Genomic DNA, 20775 nt, shown 5'->3' on the forward strand with positions numbered 1-20775 from the left:
ATTTATTTTACTTGTACATATCTATTCTATTTATTTTATTTTGTTAGTATGTTTGGTTTTGTTCTCTGTCTCCCCCTTCTAGACCCTGAGCCCACTGTTGGGTAGGGACCGTCTCTATACGTTGCCAACTTGTACTTCCCAAGCGCTTAGTACAGTGCTCTGCACACAGTAAGCGTTCAATAAATACGATTGATTGAATGACTCTATTTATTTACTTATTTTACTTGTACATATCTGTTCTATTTATTTTATTTTGTTAGTATGTTTCGTTTTGTTGTCTGTCTCCCCCTTCTAGACTGTGGGCCCACTGTTGGGTAGGGACCGTCTCTAGATGTTGCCAACTTGGACTTCCCAGGCGCTTAGTACAGTGCTCTGCACGCAGTAAGCGCTCAATAAATACGATTGATTGATTGAATGACTCTATTTATTTATTTTACTTGGACATATCAATTCTATTTATTTTGTTAGTATGTTTGATTTTGTTCTCTGTCTCCCCCTTCTAGACTGTGAGCCCACTGTTGGGCAGGGGCCGTCTCGATATGTTGCCAACTTGGACTTCCCAAGCGCTTAGTACAGTGCTCTGCACACAGTAAGCGCTCAATAAGTACGATTGATTGATTGATTGATTGAATGACTGAATGATGTCTCCCCCTTTAAGACTGTGGGCCCACTGTTGGGTAGGGACCGCCTCTAGATGTTGCCAACTTGGACTTCCCAAGCGCTTAGTACAGAGCGCTGCACGCAGTAAGCGCTCAATAAATATGATTGATTGATTGATTGATTGATTGAGTGTATGACTGAATGAACGCAGGCGCCGGCCCCGGGCCGCTCTGCGCACGCGCCGTAGGCCCCGCCCCCTCCACCGCCCCCGGCCGGCGGCCAGGCCCCCGCGCACGCGCCGCAGGCCCCGCCCCGTCCGCGGCCCGGGGACGTTCCGCGCAGGCGCGGTGGGCTGGAGGGCGGTGCCGAGGGTGCTCAATATGCTGCCCCTGCCGGCGCTCAGCACAGTCGCCTCCTGGAGCTTGGGCGGGACGCGTCTGTGCGCTCGGGGGCTGAGAGCCATCGCCCGCAGCTACGGCGGAGGAGCCACCATGCAGAAGGTACCCGGGGGGCGGGGGGACCCTGGGGGGGGGGGGGGTGCCCCTCCTGCGCGCCTGCGCGTCTCCCGGGGGGGGGGGGGTGGGCAGCGTGGCTCATTTCCCAGAGCCCCCCGCGGCCGCGGGGCCTCGGGAGTCGGAGGGCAGGCCTTCGAATCCCCGGCCCCGACGATCGTCAGGTGATGGCTCACTTGGGGAAAGGCGCCTCAGTTCCCTCATCTGGAAAATGGGGATGAAGACTGGGACTTCACTTCCCTGGGCCTCAGTTCCCTCATCCGGAAAATGGGGATTAAGACTGTGGCCTCACTTCCCTGGGCCTCACTTCCCTCATCTGGAGAATGGGGATGAAGAGTATGACTCCACTTCTCTGGGCCTCAGTTTCCTCATGTGGAAAATGGGGGTTAAGACTGTGACTTTATTTCTGTGGGCCTCAGTTCCCTCATCTGGAAAATGGGGATTAAGACTGTAACTTCACTTCTCTGGGCCTCAGTTTCCTCATGTGGAAAATGGGGATTAAAACTATGACCTCACTTCCGTGGGCCTCAGTTCCCTCATCTGGAAAATGGGGATTAAGACTGTGACTCCACTTCTCTGGGCCTCAGTTTCCTCATGTGGAAAATGGGGATTAAGACTGTGACTCCACTTCTCTGGGCCTCAGTTTCCTCATGTGGAAAATGGGGATTAAGACTGTGACTTCACTTTTCTGGGCCTCAGTTTCCTCATCTGGAAAATGGGGATGAAGACTGTGACTCCACTTATCTGGGCCTCAGTTCCCTTATCTGGAAAATGGGGATGAAGACTGTGACTCCACTTATCTGGGCCTCAGTTCCCTTATCTGGAAAATGGGGATTAAGATTGTGACTTCACTTCTCTGGGCCTCAGTTCCCTCATCTGGAAAATGGGGATTAAGACTGTGACTCCACTTCTCTGGGCCTCAGTTTCCTTATCTGGAAAATGGGGATTAAGACTGTGACTTCAATTCTGTGGGCCTCAGTTCCCTCATCTGGAAAATGTGAATTAAGACTGTGACTCCACTTCTCTGGGCCCCAGTTCCCTCATCTGGAAAATGGGAATTAAGACTGTGACTCCACTTCTCTGGGCCCCAGTTCCCTCATCTGGAAAATGGGGACTAAGACTGACTTCACTTCTCTGGGCCTCAGTTCCCTCATGTGGAAAATGGGGATTAAGACTGTGACTTCACTTCTCTGGGCCTCCGTTCCCTCATCTGGAAAATGGGGATTAAGACTGTGACTCCACTTCCCTGGGCCTCAGTTTCCTCATCTGGAAAATGGGGATTAAGACTGTGACTCCACTTCTCTGGGCCCCAGTTCCCTCATCTGGAAAATGGGGATTAAGACTGTGACTCCACTTCTCTGGGCCCCAGTTCCCTCATCTGGAAAATGGGGATTAAGACTGTGACTTCACTTTCCTGGACCTCAGTTCCCTCATCTGGAAAAGGGGGATTAAGACTGATTTCACTTCTCTGGGCCCCAGTTCCCTCATCTGGAAAATGGGGATTAAGACTGATTTCACTTCTCTGGGCTTCAGTTCCCTCATCTGGAAATGAAGATTAAGACTGTGACTTCACTTCCCCGGGCCTCAATTCCCTCATCTGGAAAATGGGGATTAAGACTGTGACTTCACTTCCCCGGGCCTCAATTCCCTCATCTGGAAAATGGGGATTAAGACTGTGAGCCCCACGTGGGACAGCCTGTTCACTTTGTAACCTCCCCAGCGCCTAGAACAGTGCTTTGCACATAGTAATTGCTTAATAAATGCTATTATTATAATCCAGCACTTCGAACAGTGCTTTGCACATAGTAAGTGCTTAGTAAATGCCATCAGTATTATTATTATTATTATTATTACTACAGGGTGATCAGGTTGTCCCACACGGGGCTCACCATCTTCCCCCTTCTAGACTGTGAGCCCACTGTTGGGTAGGGACTGTCTCTATATGTTGCCAATTTGTACTTCCCAAGCGCTTAGTACAGTGCTCTGCACATAGTAAGCGCTCAATAAATACGATTGATGATGAAGTTGATCTTCATCCCCATTTTCCCATTGTCCCCCCTTCTAGACTGTGAGCCCACTGTTGGGTAGGGACCGTCTCTATACGTTGCCAACTTGTACTTCCCAAGCGCTTAGTACAGTGCTCTGCACACAGTAAGCACTCACTAAATACGATTGATTGATTGATTGAAAGAATGAATTTTCCACATGAGGTCACTGAGGCTCAGAGAAGTTAAGTGGCCTGCCCAAGGCCACACAGCTGACAAGTGGAGGAGCCGGGATAATGTTGGTATTTGTTAAGCGCTTACTAGGTGCCAAGCACTGTTCCAAGCGCTGGGGTAGATGCCAGGTGATTAGGTTGGCCCACGTGGGGCTCACGGTTTTCATCGCCAACTTGTACTTCCCAAGCGCTTAGTACAGTGCTCTGCACACAGTAAGCGCTCAATAAATACGATTGAATGAATGAATCCCAATTTTACAGATGAGGGAACTGAGGCAGGGACTGTGTCCAATCCGATTTGTAATAATAATGATGGTTTGTGTTAACCGCTTACTATGTGCCAGGCAGTGTACTGAGCGCTGGGGTGGGTATAAGGGCACGGGCTTGGGAGTCAGAGAATGTGTGTTCTAATTCCAGCTCCACCAATTTGTCTGTTGTGTGACCTTGGGCAACTCATTTTTAACTTGTCTGTGCCTCATTTACCTCATCAGGAAAATGAGGATTAAGACTGTGAGCCCCACCTGGAACAACCTGCTTACTTTGTAGCTGCCCCAGTGCTTAGAACAGTGCTTGGCACATAGTAAGTGCTAATCAATCAATCTATCGTATTTATTGAGCGCTTACTGTGTGCAGAGCACTGTACTAAGCGCTTGGGAAGTACAAGTTGGCAACATATAGAGACAGTCCCTACCCAACAATGGGCTCACAGTCTAAACAGTCTAAACAAATAAAGGCATTGTTGTTACAAGCAAATTGGATTGGACACAGTCCCTGCCCTACACGGGGCTCACAGTCTTTATCCCCATTTTACAGATGAGATAACTGAGGTACAGAAAAGTTAAGTGGCTTGCCCAAAATCACGCAGCAGACAGATGGTGGAGCAGGGATTAGAAGCAACGTCCTCCGACTCCCATTCCCTTCCTCTTTCCACCAAACCACGGTGCTTCCCTGAAGTGTTGTTGTACTTTCAGATGTTTCAGCAGGATGGGTCGTGAGCTACATTTTGATCCGAAAACAAAAACTGCTTTAGAAACGTGACTCTTTTTTTAAAAAAAATGAAAAGCTTTATCTAGATGATTGGGACAGCAGTACCAGTATTATTAAATAATATTTTACCTTTTGACCTTCCAACTCTCCCAGGGCCTTGTTCTAGGGGTGTACGCAAAAGAAGAAAACGAAACTGAAGCCTTTCAGTTTACAAATGCAGGAGACAGTTTCGATAAACTGGTGTCTGGGAAGCTGAGAGACCTCTTAGCTATGTAAGTGTTCGTCTTTTAAGTTCAGTACTCTTGGAAGGTACTTTTCCAAATTGTGGGGAGGGGGCATTAAGTATTAGGTTTATTGTTGCAAGCCCTGTGCAGATATCCTTTGAGGTTTCACTGAAGAAAATAATTCAACCTCATCCTATCGCGGTTATCCTTTTTCTGCTTATCTTTGGAATGTTGTGGGACTTTTGTGGGAGAGTGAGGCTTGAGCGCTTACCTTGCCTATAAAAGCCTTCCTTGTTCTGCTTCTCCCCAGCTTATTTTCCCCCCCTCGATCCCAGCTGTTGACAAATCCACCTACATTACTGCCTTGAAAAAATAAAACAAACCAAATGCACTTTAGCCCTTGGACAGATCTCTCTGTCTAATGTTTGTCTCTTACCAACTGTTAAACTGCCCCCACATTCTCCCTTATAACAAACAGGTAGCTTTCATCCTTGTTCACAAGTGTTTTTCCATCCCTCCTATTTGCAAACACTTTTCAACCCACCAGACTGTCTTGTACTTCTGCCACTCAGTTTTGTTGGGTGTGTTACGTAACTATTGCTTATCATTATTATTCTGTGGGGTTTTTTCCATGAATATTGCTGACAGGTTTAGTTAAAAATTTTGTTGGAGCCACTTCCCAGGTTCTAGGAAATTTTGGTAAGCTGAAGGTGATCTGAATTTTGATGAGCATTCACTTATTTGAGAGTCAATTTTAGAGTTGTGTCGAGTGATCGGTTTTTGGGGGGTAGTTGATGCCTGCTCCAAAAGCCTAATCATTTTCTTTTTAATGTTTTAGCTCCGGGCCGCCTTTGAAAACGGGCAAAACTCGCACATTTCATGGCTTGCACCAGGTATGAATGAAACTGATGCCGTTTCTTAAAGAAAGCTTTCAGTGTTGACTGCACTTACCATTTTATATGAATTTTAAACATACTTTGGCTAGCAAAGCAAATGGAATTTTTAATGAGCTGTCTCAGACATTTTCTTTCATAATGAGTGTAAAATAATCCTATTTGTATCTGTCACATGGTCAGTGTTTCCTCAATTCAGCTTTTCACGTCTGTCATAATTGTTCACGGGTGAAATAGAAATCTTTGCAAAGGGGAGGTATCTTTTTTGAAATTAGAAAAGAGGGTAAAATATAAAAGGCAGCCGTTTCTCTTGCTACTCCCTTTGGGGCCCAAGGTCCTGAGAGCTAAGATGTCTTTGCTTCTCCCCATTCTTTTACAAATGGAGGGCAAGGTTGGCACAGCTCTCGGAATCTATGACAAGTGAAGAAATGTTTTAATTTTATTTCTTTGTACTACAGGACTTTCCCAGCGTTGTCGTAGTTGGCCTGGGTAAAAGGGCGGCTGGAATAAATGACCAAGAAAACTGGAATGAAAGCAAAGAAAATATTCGAACAGCTGTTGCAGGTAATTTTGGTTTTTGTAACTTTATTCTAGTGATTTGCAAAGTTTAACCTCAGTTTCCTTTGGATGAGTGCCGTGAATTTTGCTGTTTTCATGAAGGAAGTGTACATTGTTATGAAACATCAGCTATTTCCTGTAGAGAGGACTGATTGGAATTACAGACAGTGAAATTATTCTCAGTTGTTTTGTTTTAAAACCCCCAAGTGACGAGAGGGAATTCTGCAGTATTATTCAGGACACATACCCGATAATCTGAGCTGCGGTAGATTTAAGCAGTTGTGTGGCTTTGTTTCAAAATATTGCCCTGCTAAGAAATGGCTTCTGGATGTGGTGAATGCATTCCAAAACCCCCAGCAGTATCCAGTTAATAATTACAGTAGTTGCATATCAGTGCAGTCAATCAGTCCATTTTTGTACTAGAATGACTGGAAGGGTGGGTTACTCTGTCAGACAACCCAGATAGCTGAAAAAGTCCTCTTGGAACTGATTTATCAGTTATGCAGATTCAGCAGAAATGTAGCTGGGCCGGAAGATTGTACATTGAGAAAGCTACATAAAGTACTGAATAGCCAATAATCCTTGTGGTTAATCTCTAGGTCTTAGCTCATTATAATCACTTGTTAAATTTGCATTCAAAGTTCATATTCAGTGAGCAATAGTGAGATAATTTTTGCTTATTGAGATTCTAAACTACAAGGTACCGTCAGTGTCAGTCATGAACTTTGCCCGGTTGATTTGATTTATGATGTTACTATTAGTGCTGCCTCTTTTTTTTTTTTTCCCAAATAGTATTTATAAAGTCCTTACTTTGTGCCAGGAGCACGGTTTTTGGAGTCAGAAAGACTTGGATTCTAATCCCGGGTCTGCCACATGTCTGCTGTCTGACCTTGAGCAAGTTACCTAACTTCTCTGGGCCTCAGTTACCTCATCTGTAAAGTGGGGATTAAGAGTATGAGCCCCATGTGGGACAGGGACTGCGTCCAACCTGATTTGCTTGTATCCACATCGGCGCTTAGTATAGTGCTTGGCACATAGTAAGCGCTTAACAAGTACCATAATCATTATTATTATTACCAAGCTAATCAGGTTGGACACAATGTCCCACATAGGGTTTGCAGTATTAATCCCCATTTTACATATGAGGTAACTGAGTCACAGAGAAGTTGTGACAGAAGACAAGTGATGGTGGCTGGATTAGAACCCAGATCCTCTGACTCTCAGTCTTGTGTTCTTCCCACAAGGCCACTCTGCTGATTCTTTATTCAGCCAAATGCGTTTGAATAAATTTGGGCACTCGGCCAGTATGCCAAGAGGATGTGGCTCAGTGGAAAGAGCATGGGCTTTGGAGTCAGAGGTCATGGGTTCAAGTCCCAGCTCCACCAATTCTCAGCTGTGTGGTGACTTCGGGCAAGCCACTTAACTTCCCTGGGTCTCAGTTCCCTCATCTGTAAAATGGGGATGAAGACTGTGAGCCCCCCCGTGGGACAACCGGATCACTTTGTAATGTCCCCAGCACTTAGAACAGTGCTTTGCACATAGTAAGCACTTAATAAATGCCATTATTATTATTATTATTATTTGGATGTATTAAATATCATTCCCCTTCCCACCGTCTGATGTGAGACTCCATTTTTTGTCTCAGCCGGCTGCAGGCAAGTTCAGGACCTGGAAATCCCTTCTGTGGAAGTGGATCCTTGCGGAGACGCTCAGGCTGCTGCAGAGGGAGCCGTCCTTGGTCTCTACGAATATGATGAGCTGAAGCAGAAAAAGAAAACCGTCGTTTCGGCTCAGCTCTACGGAAGGTGATGGGAATGAAATGCAGTAAAATATCATGCCCTTTTTTGTGTGGCTGGGCCTTGTAGAGAGAAGTTATATGCTTGCCTCTTCCAAGGGCCCTAGGACAGTTGTCCCCAGAGGGTACCCCCCACATCTCGTCCTGTCGCGTCCCCCGCTTCCCCTTCAACCCTTTTGGCCACTTAGGATGGCTGATGTCATCACAGTACAAGTGCATTGTAGCATTCCTTTCATGTGCAGTTATTGGGCTTCTCATTCTCCACCCTCTCCTGCCCACTCCCAGCGTACATATGCCATCCTTATTTCCTACTGTAGGAGCTGGGTTATTATTACTTTACTAATAGCAGTAATTGTGCTACTTACTGAGCACTTACCATGTGCCAAGCACTCTGTCGAGTACTGGGATTGATACAATATAAGCAGATCGGACACAGTGCCTGACCCATTTGGAGTTTTCCCAATCCAAGAGGGAGGGAAAACAGGTATTCGATCTCCATCTAACAAATAAGGAAACTGAGGCAAAGGCTAAAGGGCAGAGCTGGGATTAGAACCCAGATTCTTTGACTTTTAGGCCCAAGCTCTTTCCACTACTTCATTCTGCTTAAGGTTTTTATTTGCAGGCGGCAACAGGGAGGCTAAGCTGGGATAATTTCAGAAAGTATTTTGAGGGTTTACTCTCTCTACGCTCCCATTTCTGTGCTGCTTTTAGTAAATTTTGGTTGCAGGAGATAAAGCATTGCATTACAGGATCTCTACATCTTTCCCCTTATATAGCTAGTCCCCTGTGGGGAGAGATCAAAAGAGGGACAGAGAGGGGTTTAGTAGGTAATGCATCGTAAAGGAAATTAATTGGGAGAACCATTACTGTTTGAGTTTTTAATAAGGCTCATAAAGCCATTAAAATTTTGCTAGCTAGTCGTTTTTGAAACCTGGTTTCCTCCTCTTCTCTTGCGCTCCATGCTTATTTATTTAGTTCCGACTTCTAACTAGCGCACTGATTCTGCTCTGTAGAAAATAGAAGAAAACTCATCCTCTCCAAACATATTCTTCTGTGGGATTAAATAAAAAATAAACAGTTTAAGAGAGATATCTAAGAGGAGCAAGGGAGTTAGTTGCTTTCTGGGTCACTACAAAGATGCCTGATTGGTTCTCCGACTGCCCAGGAAGTGGTTAGTGTGTACGTGTGTTTCCTTTAGCGTCTGAGTGGCTCTGTGTGTATATGTGCATCTCTCTCTGCCTGTCGTAATGCTGTCTGCGTGTGTCTCGTAGCTTTGTGAATCTCGGAGGGTTTTGCTTGTCACTGATATGAAATATTAAAAAGCACCAGCCTTGGAGTCAGAGGTTGTGGTTCTAGTCCTAGCTCCTCCACATGCCTGCTGTGTGACTTTGGGCAAGTCCCTTCCCAGTGCCTCAGTTCCCTCATCTGTAAAATGGGGATTAAGATTGAGCCCCCTCTGGGACAAGGAACTGTGTCCCACCTGTGATTACTTTATCTACCCCAGCGCCTATGACTTGGCACATAGTAAGCGTTTCTCAAGTACCATTATTATTATTAATTATTCCATTGTGTCCCTACTGTTTTTAGTGATGAAAGCCAAGCCTGGCAGAAAGGAGTTCTGTTTGCCAATGGGCAAAACTTGGCTCGGCATTTGATGGAGGCCCCAGCTAATGAAATGACTCCAACCAAATTCGCAGAAACCGTTGAGAAGAAGCTGAAGAGCGTCAGCAGTAACACAAAGGTCTACATAAGGTAATTTCAAATGGGCCTTTACTTTTTAAATTGTTAGGCTGAAACTTCTTTTTCTAACCTGGCAACACTTGTTTTTCTCTCTCATCATTCTAGCCCTTTGGTTTAGGTCCTCTTTGGGCCAAAGGGCTGATGGAGCTAGGGAAGTGGAAAGAAAGGGTTTTGGAGCATAACTGATAGACATTGCCTGGCTGCTGAGGGGAGATGGGGTGAAGAGAAGCAATGAGAAAGGAGATCCTTGCCCAGAGGGAGAATGGAGCTACAAATGGAGGAGAAAAGGGAAGTGGGGATATTGAGGGAGAAAGAGGAGGAAGAGTCTTCAACAGAACTTAGAAGCTGTGTAGTGGAAGGAACTGAGAAAGAGAGCCTGGGACGCAGAGAAAGCCAGCCTGTCTCTTACACTGAGGTGTTCCTGCTTGTTGCCACCACCAGCACAGGTGGTTCTTCAAAGCTCCACGACTCTCGTCTCCTCGGTTAGCTGCTGCAACTCCTCCAGAACACACAAAAAATCGTAGTCGGAGAAACCTTCGTTGTAAGGAAAACACGGCTCTCGGCGTTCAGATAGAATTTTTCAAGTTGTTCAGAATAGTTCTTGGTGGGTTCGGCAGCACAGGGGTTGGGTTTCGACAGAGTCTGGCGTTAATTGGAAATGTCAGTGTAATACTCTGGCCAGATCCAGCGCCACACCCTCGAACAATAGCCCTGGGTTCCACTGTGTCCAGGCAGGCAAGCGTTGTCCGAAAGGCGTTTCCTAATTGTGCGGTTATATTCTGTCGAAAAAGCGCGGGAAAAATTTGGCACAACTGCCTGCAGGTCATTTTTAGGGGTCTGAAAAACATCACAGAACCTTCTTCTTTGAGAAGAAATCAGTCGTTACGTGTGGGTGGATGTGGTTTGCTCCCGTGTCTTCCCGAAAGGCAGCACGGACGCCCAATAAAGAAAGCAGAAGTAGCATCCTTGAAGAGCAGGCTCTCTCACAATCACTATTTGCTATGTCAGCCTCTGCAAAAAAGATTAAAGGTCTCATTGGCTGTTTTATATTCCAGGATATCCAAACTATTTCTGTGTTTCACTTGACGAGACCCTCAGTTATAATAATACCCTGCATTTATAGAATGCCTTTCCCTTAAAAAGTTCAAAGCATTTAAGACTCTGGGCTTTTCTAAAGTACACAATCATACAGGTTGTAACGAGTCTTTCAGAATGAGTAGGCAAGAGTAATGTCATGCTTCCAGAGCATGGGCTTGTGGGTGATGAATGAATACACTGGATACATATGGGTTCTGGTAGGTTGCTATTAGTTTCCAGTTTTCTCGGGCCAACGTCTTGAAGAATCCTTTTCTCACTTTTGGGATAGATGTAAAAAAAAAAAAACTAGGTAAAATGGAAGTATACATATCAGATTTACATCTGACCCCCATTAAATCAAGTAAGCAGTAGAAATTTGACACATTGGGACTGAAAAACACCTGCTGTGTCTGGGCATTTTTGGAGGTGGTTGTAATGTCAAATATGCATGCAGCTTTATAACTGCTGGAAGGCAAAGTTATTGTACCATAGGAGTGGGTCAAGTTTGAGTCTAAGAGAAATGGTTAAAGTGTATTTATTCTTCTTTTCTACTCATGTCCTCCCATTCTTCCTCTAGACCCAAGTCATGGATCGAGGAGCAGGGGATGGGAGCATTCTTAAGTGTGGCTAAAGGCTCTGACGAGCCTCCGGTCTTCTTGGAAATTCACTATACAGGCAGTTCCGATGCAAGTGAACCTCCTTTGGTGTTTGTCGGGAAAGGAATTACTTTCGATAGGTAAGTATATTGAGTTTCAAAGCAGAGTCGTCTCTCTAGGCTGTTGTCGTTTGGTCGTGACAATTACTGTAGGCCTGCTTTTTCCACATTAATGATGCTAAGGGGTTCTGGAGAAAACTCAAGCTGCGTTTTGAAGTACTGAGTAATAATATTAATAATTATTGTGGTATTTCAGTGCTCACTATGTGCCAGGCGGAGTCTTCGCGAATGGTTCGCCTACCATTTACAAAGCGAGACTCCACCGTCACTGATCCGAGAACGAAACTGGAGATCAGGAATTCCCAGTACTCTTCTCAGTTATATAACCGACTTGCCTGGGTGCTATGAAAAATGATCTTTGAGACACTCGGGGTCAGATTCTCTTGCTAAACAACTCCACGCTCAGGGCATCTGCCAGCTTCAGCCAGTGACCTGAGCATAGAAAAAGAGAAAGCCAGCAGGGAGGATCAGCTGTTCAACATGGGTGAACAGCTCTAAGAATGCCTCTGAAACTGTTCAAGTGAAAAAGCTGGGAGTGATTCCTCAGAGGTTTTGTAAGTCGCTGTTTTGCGAGATAAAATTACAGCTCTGTTGAGGAAAAATAAACACTATTCCGCAAAATAATGGTGTTGAGTTGGTGGGTGGTAAAGAAGAACTGTGCGGGTTACTTGACATACAGTTAGAATGCGACTCTGGTCACGTCGCCTATTAACTGGGGCTGGTTTGACTATCAATGCCCTCTGACTTGTCTTCCATAGTGGCGGCATCTCAATCAAGGCTTCTGCGGGCATGGATGCCATGAGAGCTGACATGGGAGGGGCAGCGACGATATGCTCGGCCATTGTGACAGCAGCAGCTCTGAAATTGCCTCTCAATCTTGTTGGTAAGTAAAGATCAACCTTGGCCAGTGGGCACGCAGGAAAGGCTGGTAGAAATTTGGCACATGATTGAAATTAGAACTGCGGTATCCGTGGAAAAGATACGAAGGAAAGCAGAGTGGCCTAGTGGAAAGATTACAGGCCTCAGAGTCAGAGGACCTGGTTCTAATCCCGGCTCCACCATGTCTGTTGTGTGACATTGGACAAGTCAGTTTAATTTCACTACGCCTCGGTTTCCTTGTCTGTAAAATGGGGATTAAGATTGTGAACTGCATGTGGGACGGGGACTGTGTGCAAGCTGACTAGCTTGTATCTACTCCAGGGTTCAGTATAGTGTCCGGCACAAAGTAAAAACTTAACAAAAGAAAAAGAAAAAAAAGGAAAATTAAACATGAGGGCTACTTGAAGGTGCAGTGTAAACACAGAAATTCGAACTCACCACCCTCTGCCTCCCACTCTGGTTTCCCAAAGTGCCCAGGGAATGAGGCGGAGGAGAAAACTCTGCCCTTTCACTCCTACAAGGTGGTACAGTGGTGCCCGCCACCCACTGATTGGGCCTGCTAGAACCCAGTGAGGTTGGCTGTAGAAAATCTTGGTTTAAATATGCTTTGCTACTGTAGAATTTAGTTCGGGAGTGAATGCTCTTAATTTTATGCGGAGATGTTAGGAAACATCAGCATTGCCGAATCTTGATGCCAGAGAGAACTCATTGAAGTTGCTGTGGGTGAGGGAGGGAATGTAGGGAAGGGAAGAAAATTGATACTCTGCATTTCACCAGCATGTTAGGACCTTCTTTTGGCACAGTTTAATGAATATAGACACTTTGAATAGTTTTTTCTCTCTTTCAGGCTTGGCAGCACTTTGTGAAAACATGCCCAGTGGTAAGGCCAACAAACCGGGAGACGTCGTTAGAGCAAAGAATGGAAAAACAATTCAGGTAATGACATCCATCCTGAAACGTACAACTCAGTACCTTCAGATGAATCCAAAACTTGAAGTTCACTAGCTAATAATCAGGCAATGGAATTTATTGAGCACTTACTGTGAGTGGGAGCACTGTACTAAGCTCTTGGGAAAGCACAATGCAAGAGAGCTAGCAGATGCGTTCCCTGCCCATGAGCTTACTGTCTAGAGGGGTAATAATAATGATGGTATTTATTGAGTGCTAAGTGCCAAGCAAACTCCTGTCCCGTGGTGAAATATGTTGCTTTAAAAAAAAATTCAGTACAAACCTCTCACTGGAGACCAAATGAAGCGGGTCGTTCTTTGTTTTTTCCTTTTCCTCATGAGCTCCCTCAGGCTGGGCACTGCTGCTGCGAAGACTTTGTGGTTTTGTGATTTCCAGCCTGCTCCACCTTTGGAAGGCAGGGCTGCAACTTGCGTGGGGATTTTGGTAAACTCAGAGTAGCTAGCATTTTAGGAGCAGCACAGAATTGGGCGAGGGTGGTAAGCGGAGAAAAGAATTGGAGATGGTGGAATGTAGAATCTGGAAAAGAGGCATTCTAATGTCTGTTCTTGAATCAGGTATGTTTAATATCTGAAACCATCTCCTGTGTTTAAAAATAGAGAGAAAAGAAGTTTATCACTGCACACTTCTATTACCCTGTCTTCTACGCAAGAATACCCAAATCGAATAACTGAAGTAGGTTTTCATCCTAAACAGCAGACTGGTTGCCAGTTGAGTTTATAACTATGCAGTTTCATCTTGATTCACTTGTTTTTATATCAGAAATTATACCGAATTTGTTTTAGAAAACTTCTAAAAAATTTTTTCTTTAAAAAAGTGCTGGGGTGGGGAAATGGGTCAGCGTGACCTAGAGGAAAGAGTACGGACTTGGGAGTCAGAGGACCTGAATTCTAATCTCGGCTCTGCCCCTTGCTTGCTTTGTGATCTTTGGAACGTCATTTAATTTCTCTGTGCCTATCTCCTCCGCTGTAAAAATGGGGGTTCAATACCTATTCTTCCTCTTACCTAGACTGTAAGCCAATCTACTCCAGGATTTAGAACAGTGCTTGATGCACAGTATAATAATAGTAATAATTATTTTAGTTCAAAAGTCTCTGGAGGGGATTTCTAAACATAAGGTTAAAGGTACTTCTAAATCCTAAACTCTCACAAATCTGAATGGAGTTTTCAGATTCTGTTCCGAGAGAAATTCAGAGCTTCATAAAAATAATGGTGTTTTTATTATTTATTTATTTATTTATTTATTATGTTATTAATGGTGTTTTAATTGCCCTAAATTACCTTAAATCACCTTACTCTGACTCATTTTTTCTAGTTTTAAAACAGCACGGTTGAGGGTGTCTTGCTTTTCGATGATCATTTCTGATTACCTTTCTACCTGACCTTTTCCTTCTCTTGTCTGAAGGTTGATAACACCGATGCCGAGGGAAGATTGGTATTAGCTGATGCACTCTGTTATGCACACACCTTCAATCCAAAGGCCATTTTAGATGCCGCAACACTAACAGGTAATTTAATTTCCTTTTCCTACCCCGATCTTGGAAAAATGTCATTCCGTCGGTACTCGTTACAACCCAGTTGAGCTCAGAGCACTTTCTCTCTGCCCAGGACAGGACAGTCTTGGTTTGTTTTATGCTGTTCATCCAGACGCTTCCAAGGACAGATTGCAAAGAGTGCAATTGAGTAGACAGCTTTCTTCATCTAAGTCCCAACTACCGACTCTCTTCCCTCAAAACCTCAGTACAGATCTGACATACATTACGTCATGTGCCGTATCTCACGTGTATGTGTGTAGATGTGTATGTATGGTCATTCTCAACATCACTTTTATCCAGGGCCTCATGGTCCCAGGCTACAGAGTATTTCCTTGCTGCTCTGTTAGCAATAATAGTATTTATCAAGCACTTATGTGCAAAGGACTGTACTAAGCATTGGAAGAAAATACAGAGGTGGGAATTGGACACGGTTCCTGGCCCTCAGGGGGCTCACAACCAACACCAAACCTCCCCAGAAACTCTCCTTCAGCCATTCAAACAAGTCAGCCGTGTGTGTGCGCGCGTGCACACATGCGTGCATGTGCTCCATCCCCTTCCCCCCCGAAAGCCCACCTCCTCTCAGATGTCTTCCCAGATTAATTCCCAGTTTCCCGAGTCCTATTAACCCATCGGCCCTTTTGAGCACTTATGAACTGATTTATCACCCAACCTCGGCACTTAGATGTACATTTTTATTCAGTTATACGTGCACTGTTCATTTTTGATTACTCTGTACGTATTTTTGTATCTTTCTTCCCAATGGAGTTTGCTGTTTGGACAGGGAATATGTAATTTGCTTTTTTCTCACCTCCCAAACAGTATAGTACCCAGCACTCAGTGGGTGTTCAGTAAATGTTACTATAACTGCTACTACTACTCAGGCATAATGCAGAAGGGAAAGCTGATCTGTCGTTAGACTAAGCACGGGAGACCTTTCAACCTTTGTTGGCAGTGTGTCAACCCAACCCCCTTGAATTTCTTGGGGTTCAGTTTCTTGGAGCTCTGCCTCTACTAAAACCAATAGTAATATTATTGAGAAGCAGCGTGGCTCAGTGGAAAGAGCACGGGCTTTGGAGTCAGAGGTCATAGGTTCAAATCCCAGCTCCACCAATTGTCAGCTGTGTGACTTTGGGCAAATCACTTAACTTCTCTGGGCCTCAATTACCTCATCTGTAAAATGGGGATGAAGACTGTGAGCCCCCTGTGGGATAACCTGATCACCTTGTAACCTCCCCAGCGCTTAGAACAGTGCTTTGTACATAGTAAGTGCTTAACAAATACCATTATTATTATTATTTATTAAGCTTTTAGTGTTTGCAAAGCACTTGTACAAAGCGCTGGGAGAGAATGAACAGGTGGGAGTTAGACATGGGCATTGTTCCTACGGAGCAAGACTATAAATCAGGAGAAGGAACTGAAGATGGACACATCAGCAGTAATGAAACATAAAATACAATACAGACAAATTAGATAAAAGCAAAATGAGTAGCGTGCTGTGGCTAGAGCAGCAGAATTTCAGGTTCCTTTGGGCACAGAGTCTAAGGCACACCATAACCACAGCAACCAGAAAAGGTCTCTATTTATCAATCTGTGTGTTCTCACATGTTAGTCTTTGAAACTTTGTTTTCCAAAATAATTTAATGGTGAGACTTGCTGAAAATGAGCTATGCAGCACTTTGGGCCATCGCCTGCTTATCCAGAGTTAAATCAGGGTAGCATGTTGTTCAGAAAGAGCGGTGACTTCCTAACCAGTTTTAGCAGGCTATGATGCTAATAAACAGGAACTTCCTTTTCCATTTTTTTGTGGTGGTTATGACTGTGCATAAACTCCATGGCAAAACCGAGGGATACCTTCAGCTGGATAAAAGCTGTGAGAAAATTGATTTCCTTGTATAAGAAGGTATGACTCCCTCCAGACCAGTAAGCTTGTTATAGGCTGGGAACGTTTATCCTAATTCTGTTGTGTTGTACTCTCCCAAGCACTTAGAACAGTGCTCTGCACATAGTAAGCGCTCAGCCCTTATGCCTGTTTTGCAGGTGGAGTTTACTGTCCATATTCTGCTCCCTAGATTTAGTTTGGGGTTTATAGTGCAGCTCATCCAACTTGTTGTGGGCTCCTTGGTTAACCTAGGGAAGTCTCTAAGCTTGTTTAGCCAGTCCGGACGGTGTAATTTTCATGTGTTAAGTTACCCTCATCCCCCCGCCGCTGGCATAAGCTTCATTGAGGCTTTATTATGTCCTCAAGTGGTGGGTCAGAAGCCTGCCACAGGTAATAACACAGCCAAGCTCTGATGTACAGAACTGTCGTCATTTGTTTCAGTGACCTGCTTAAGCCTAGGTAATTCATACCTCTGTGAGGAACCATTCTCTCGGTAACTTCAAAAGCATCAAAGGAAGAACAAGGAAGGTCGTTTGGTGAAAAAAATGAAAAGGATTCAATAAATCAGTCAGCCGTGAAACATAATGCCCAGAGCCAGTGATCGTGCAAAATTCTATATTGGGAGACCATCAAAATACATTGGATTTTAAAGGGGACATCTATTTTGTTCAGTAGCTAGTAATAGGGAAGCAGCATGGCGTAGTGGATAGAGCACGGGCCTGGGATTCAGAAAGACTTGGGTTCTAATCCTGACTCTGGCACATGTCTGCGGTGGGACCTTGGGCAAGTCACTTCATGTCTCTGGACCTTCCTTCCTCTCCCCCTCGTCCCCCTCTCCATCCCCCCCATCTTACCTCCTTCTCTTCCCCACAGCACCTGTATACATGTTTATTACTCTATTTATTTTACTTGTTCATATCTATTCTATTTATTTTATTTTGTTTGTATATTTGGTTTTGTTCTCTGTCTCCCCCTTTTAGACTGTGAGCCCACTGTTGGGTAGGGACTGTCTCAATATGTTGCCAACTTGTACTTCCCAAGCGCTTAGTACAGTGCTCTGCACACAGTAAGCTCTCAATAAATACGATTGATTGATTGATTGGACCTCAGTGACCTAATCTGTAAAATGGGGATTAAGACTGTAAGCACCATGTGACAGTGGACTGTGTGTAACCTGATTAGATTGTATCTACCCCAGCGCTTAGAACAGTGCTCGACACATAGTAAGTGCGTAACAAATATTATTATTACTATTATAAAACGGGTTTGCTATGTGAGAAGCAGCATGGCCTGAGGAAAGAATACAAGCTTGGGAGTCAGAGGACTTGGGTTCTAATCCAAGCTCCGCCACTTGCTTACTTTTTGACCTTGGACAAGTCACTTAACTTACTCTGTGCTTTATTTTCCTCCTCTGTAAAATGGAGATTAAATACCTCTTTCCTCTCCCCTTTAGGCTGTGAGTCCCATGTGGAATGGAAACTGTAGCCAGTCTGATTTATTATATCTTTCCCTGTGCTGAGTTCAGTGCTTTCCACAAAAGCACTTAAGATAACTCTTCTAATTAGAGAAATTTAAACTAGACAGTATTAATCCAAAAAGTGTCTGGCCCAATAGAAAATGGTGGTGATTACCATACAGTCAAAAACAGTCAAATACAGTAACTAAAAGAGACTCTTTTCATTGCTCTTTTTCTAGAAAGGGTTCAAAGTGCCTTGAGGGTTGGGCTGGTATTCAGTAATCAATACCCGAAATTATTAATTTGGTGTAGTTTTATCATTCCTTTTTTCTGACAGTCACCAGAGGGGCAATTTTAAGTAAAGAGATGTAGCCCAGAGGGCAAAATGGAGGAGGAGGGACCAGGATTATTCAGACTAAATAATCATCAACTAGAATTACCCATAATGTCTCTTTTGGGGTGCATTTTTTATATCGTTTTGCCCAATGGTCCGTCTGTTAGACTGTAACCTTTCCATGATGCTAGAAAGCCAATATTCTAGAGCAGATAAGACCAAAGTCAAATTTTTTCTTGGCACATCTCCCCACACCTAAAATAATTGTGTTCTAGTGAACCTGGAAAAAAAATTTGCTTATTGTGTTTTACAGGTGCCATGGATATGGCCTTGGGATCAAGTGCCACTGGAGTTTTCACCAATTCTACCCAATTATGGAATCAGCTATTTGAGGTAGGAGATTTTTGTTTTCAAAACAACATAGTTTGCTTGAGAATGAAATTATTGGAAGTGATCGGCCTTTTTCTTTTTGATCAGAAAACCAAATTTTAATGCTGTTTCTTCCCTGCTTGTTCTTTTTCTTCGGTCGAACTGATTTTGTGGATCGTATCCCTTGCCTTTCTCCCTACCAAACCTTTCAGTAGATGCCAAATGTCATTCCTCTTCTAGACTGTAAGCTCCTTGTGGGCAGGGAACCGGTCCATCAGAACTGTTGTACACTCCCAAGCATTTAGTACAGTGCTCTGCACACAGTAAATGCTTATTAATAATAATAGTTGTGGCATTTGTTAAGCGCTTACTGTGTGGAAAGCACTGCTCTAAGTGCTGGGGTAGATACAAGGTAATCAGGTTGTCCCACATGGGGCTCACAGTCTTAATCCCTATTTTCCAGATGAGGTAACTGAGGCACAGAGAAGTTAAGTGGCTTGCCCTTGGTCACACAGCAGACAAGTAGCAGAGCTGGGATTAGAACCCACGTCCTCTGACTCCCAAGCCCTTGCTCCTTCCACGCAGCCACGCTGCTTCTCAATAAATGTATTTGATTGATTTTCTTCCATCGCTCTGCAGGCCAGCATTGATACTGGAGACCGTGTCTGGAGGATGCCTCTCTACGAACATTATTCCAAACAGGTTGTCGATTGTCAACTTGCAGATGTTAATAACCTTGGGAAGTATAGGTAAGTAACATTCACTAAAATCCATATTTGTCCTGCTAAGCCAAATTCCCCCACATCATTTTTAATAACTTTAGATGTTCAGGCTGTATTCTGTTCCATCCCTTTGTTTAGTGTCTGGCGTGATAGTGATGGCTTCACTTTTGCGGTTGATTTACAGGCTGCAGTGTCGGCCTTGCTGCAGTTTGTATTGAGATTTTAGGATCAAGTATATATATATATATATATATATATACTTGCACTTGCCAAGCACTGTTCTAAGCACTGGGATAAATGCAAGTTAATCAGAGGATGGACTTAGTCCCTAGCCCAACATGGGACTCACAATCTAAGTAGGGAGTATTTATGACTGCTATGAGATTGCCCTTGCCCACCTTTTATGTGGGGCTACCTCATTCCGCTTTTCTGCAGGCAGGGCATAACAAAAATGGAATACATCTCTCAGGATTGTACTTTTGGAGCCCTTCCTGATGTATGGGATCGTGTCCACTAAGATGGGGAAAAAGAGGGAACTTGCATTCTTTCATTTTCCATAAAAGTAAACGAGCAAATAGTAACTGAGATTTTCATGGGACTTCCTTCCCAAGAGATTTCTGGTGTACTTAAATTAGACTTCTAGGTGTAGCGTACCTCCGTAGAAAGAATGCTCTCCTTTCACCGTAGAGTCTTCAGGGCCCTCCATTTCACAATTAGGTTTCCCTTGGGGCTACGCTGTAAGTATTTTCCAGCGTTTTGTCTCTTTGTTTTCCAGGTCTGGAGGTGCTTGCACCGCAGCCGCCTTCCTGAAAGAATTTGTGACCCACTCTGCCTGGGCTCATTTAGATATAGCAGGTGTGATGGCCAATAAGGATGAGGTGCCTTATCTCCGGAAAGGAATGGCGGGGAGACCTACAAGGACACTAGTCGAGTTCCTGATTCGGTTGAGTCAAGAAAAGCAAGGTGTTTAAGTGCTAATCCGGGCATCTTGCAGCCTGCCTTAAATTGGGCAGAGCGTGTTGTAGAGAAACTTAATGATGGCTGTGATTGTAATTGAGCAGAATGAACAAGTCCTGAAGTATTTTGTCTGATTACACAGATTTGGTGATGATGGGCAAAGCTGATCTATTGCTTGACCGCTGCTATTTAAGTATTTTTGTAAGTGATTATCGATCAAGACTAGTTAACATTCAATCTCCGATAGTTGCTGGGCTCGTGAACAAATGGAAATCTACACTTTTTAAAGTTGAGATGAGCCAACTGGATATTACTATGCAATGGTCCTTTACAATAAATCATCTTTTCTGCTACCTGGA

At 44.2% G+C, this 20775-nt stretch overlaps 1 protein-coding gene across 1 annotated transcript; it reads left to right on the forward strand.

Annotated features, from left to right (window-relative positions):
* The first annotated feature begins 973 nt into the window (after positions 1 to 973).
* LAP3 (leucine aminopeptidase 3) lies at positions 974 to 20775 on the forward strand. The gene is made up of 13 exons (XM_038753059.1): positions 974 to 1100; positions 4471 to 4589; positions 5380 to 5434; positions 5893 to 5998; positions 7638 to 7797; positions 9375 to 9539; positions 11182 to 11340; positions 12078 to 12202; positions 13046 to 13134; positions 14570 to 14672; positions 18682 to 18761; positions 19377 to 19486; positions 20235 to 20775. Exons 1-13 carry the CDS (start codon positions 981 to 983, stop codon positions 20428 to 20430), a joined length of 1587 nt encoding a protein of 528 aa, XP_038608987.1. The 5' UTR covers positions 974 to 980; the 3' UTR covers positions 20431 to 20775.

This window comes from Tachyglossus aculeatus, chromosome 10 (genome assembly GCF_015852505.1).
Source record: "Tachyglossus aculeatus isolate mTacAcu1 chromosome 10, mTacAcu1.pri, whole genome shotgun sequence".
Classification (NCBI taxonomy): domain Eukaryota; kingdom Metazoa; phylum Chordata; class Mammalia; order Monotremata; family Tachyglossidae; genus Tachyglossus; species Tachyglossus aculeatus.

Bases quoted from the DNA above. Each gene is read 5' to 3' on its own strand.
- LAP3 (XM_038753059.1), top strand. From the start codon at position 981: ATGCTGCCCCTGCCGGCGCTCAGCACAGTCGCCTCCTGGAGCTTGGGC. The intron at 11,341-12,077 runs GTAAGTATATTG...TGTCTTCCATAG, and splicing joins AAAGGAATTACTTTCGATAG to TGGCGGCATCTCAATCAAGG. The intron at 18,762-19,376 runs GTAGGAGATTTT...ATCGCTCTGCAG, and splicing joins TATGGAATCAGCTATTTGAG to GCCAGCATTGATACTGGAGA.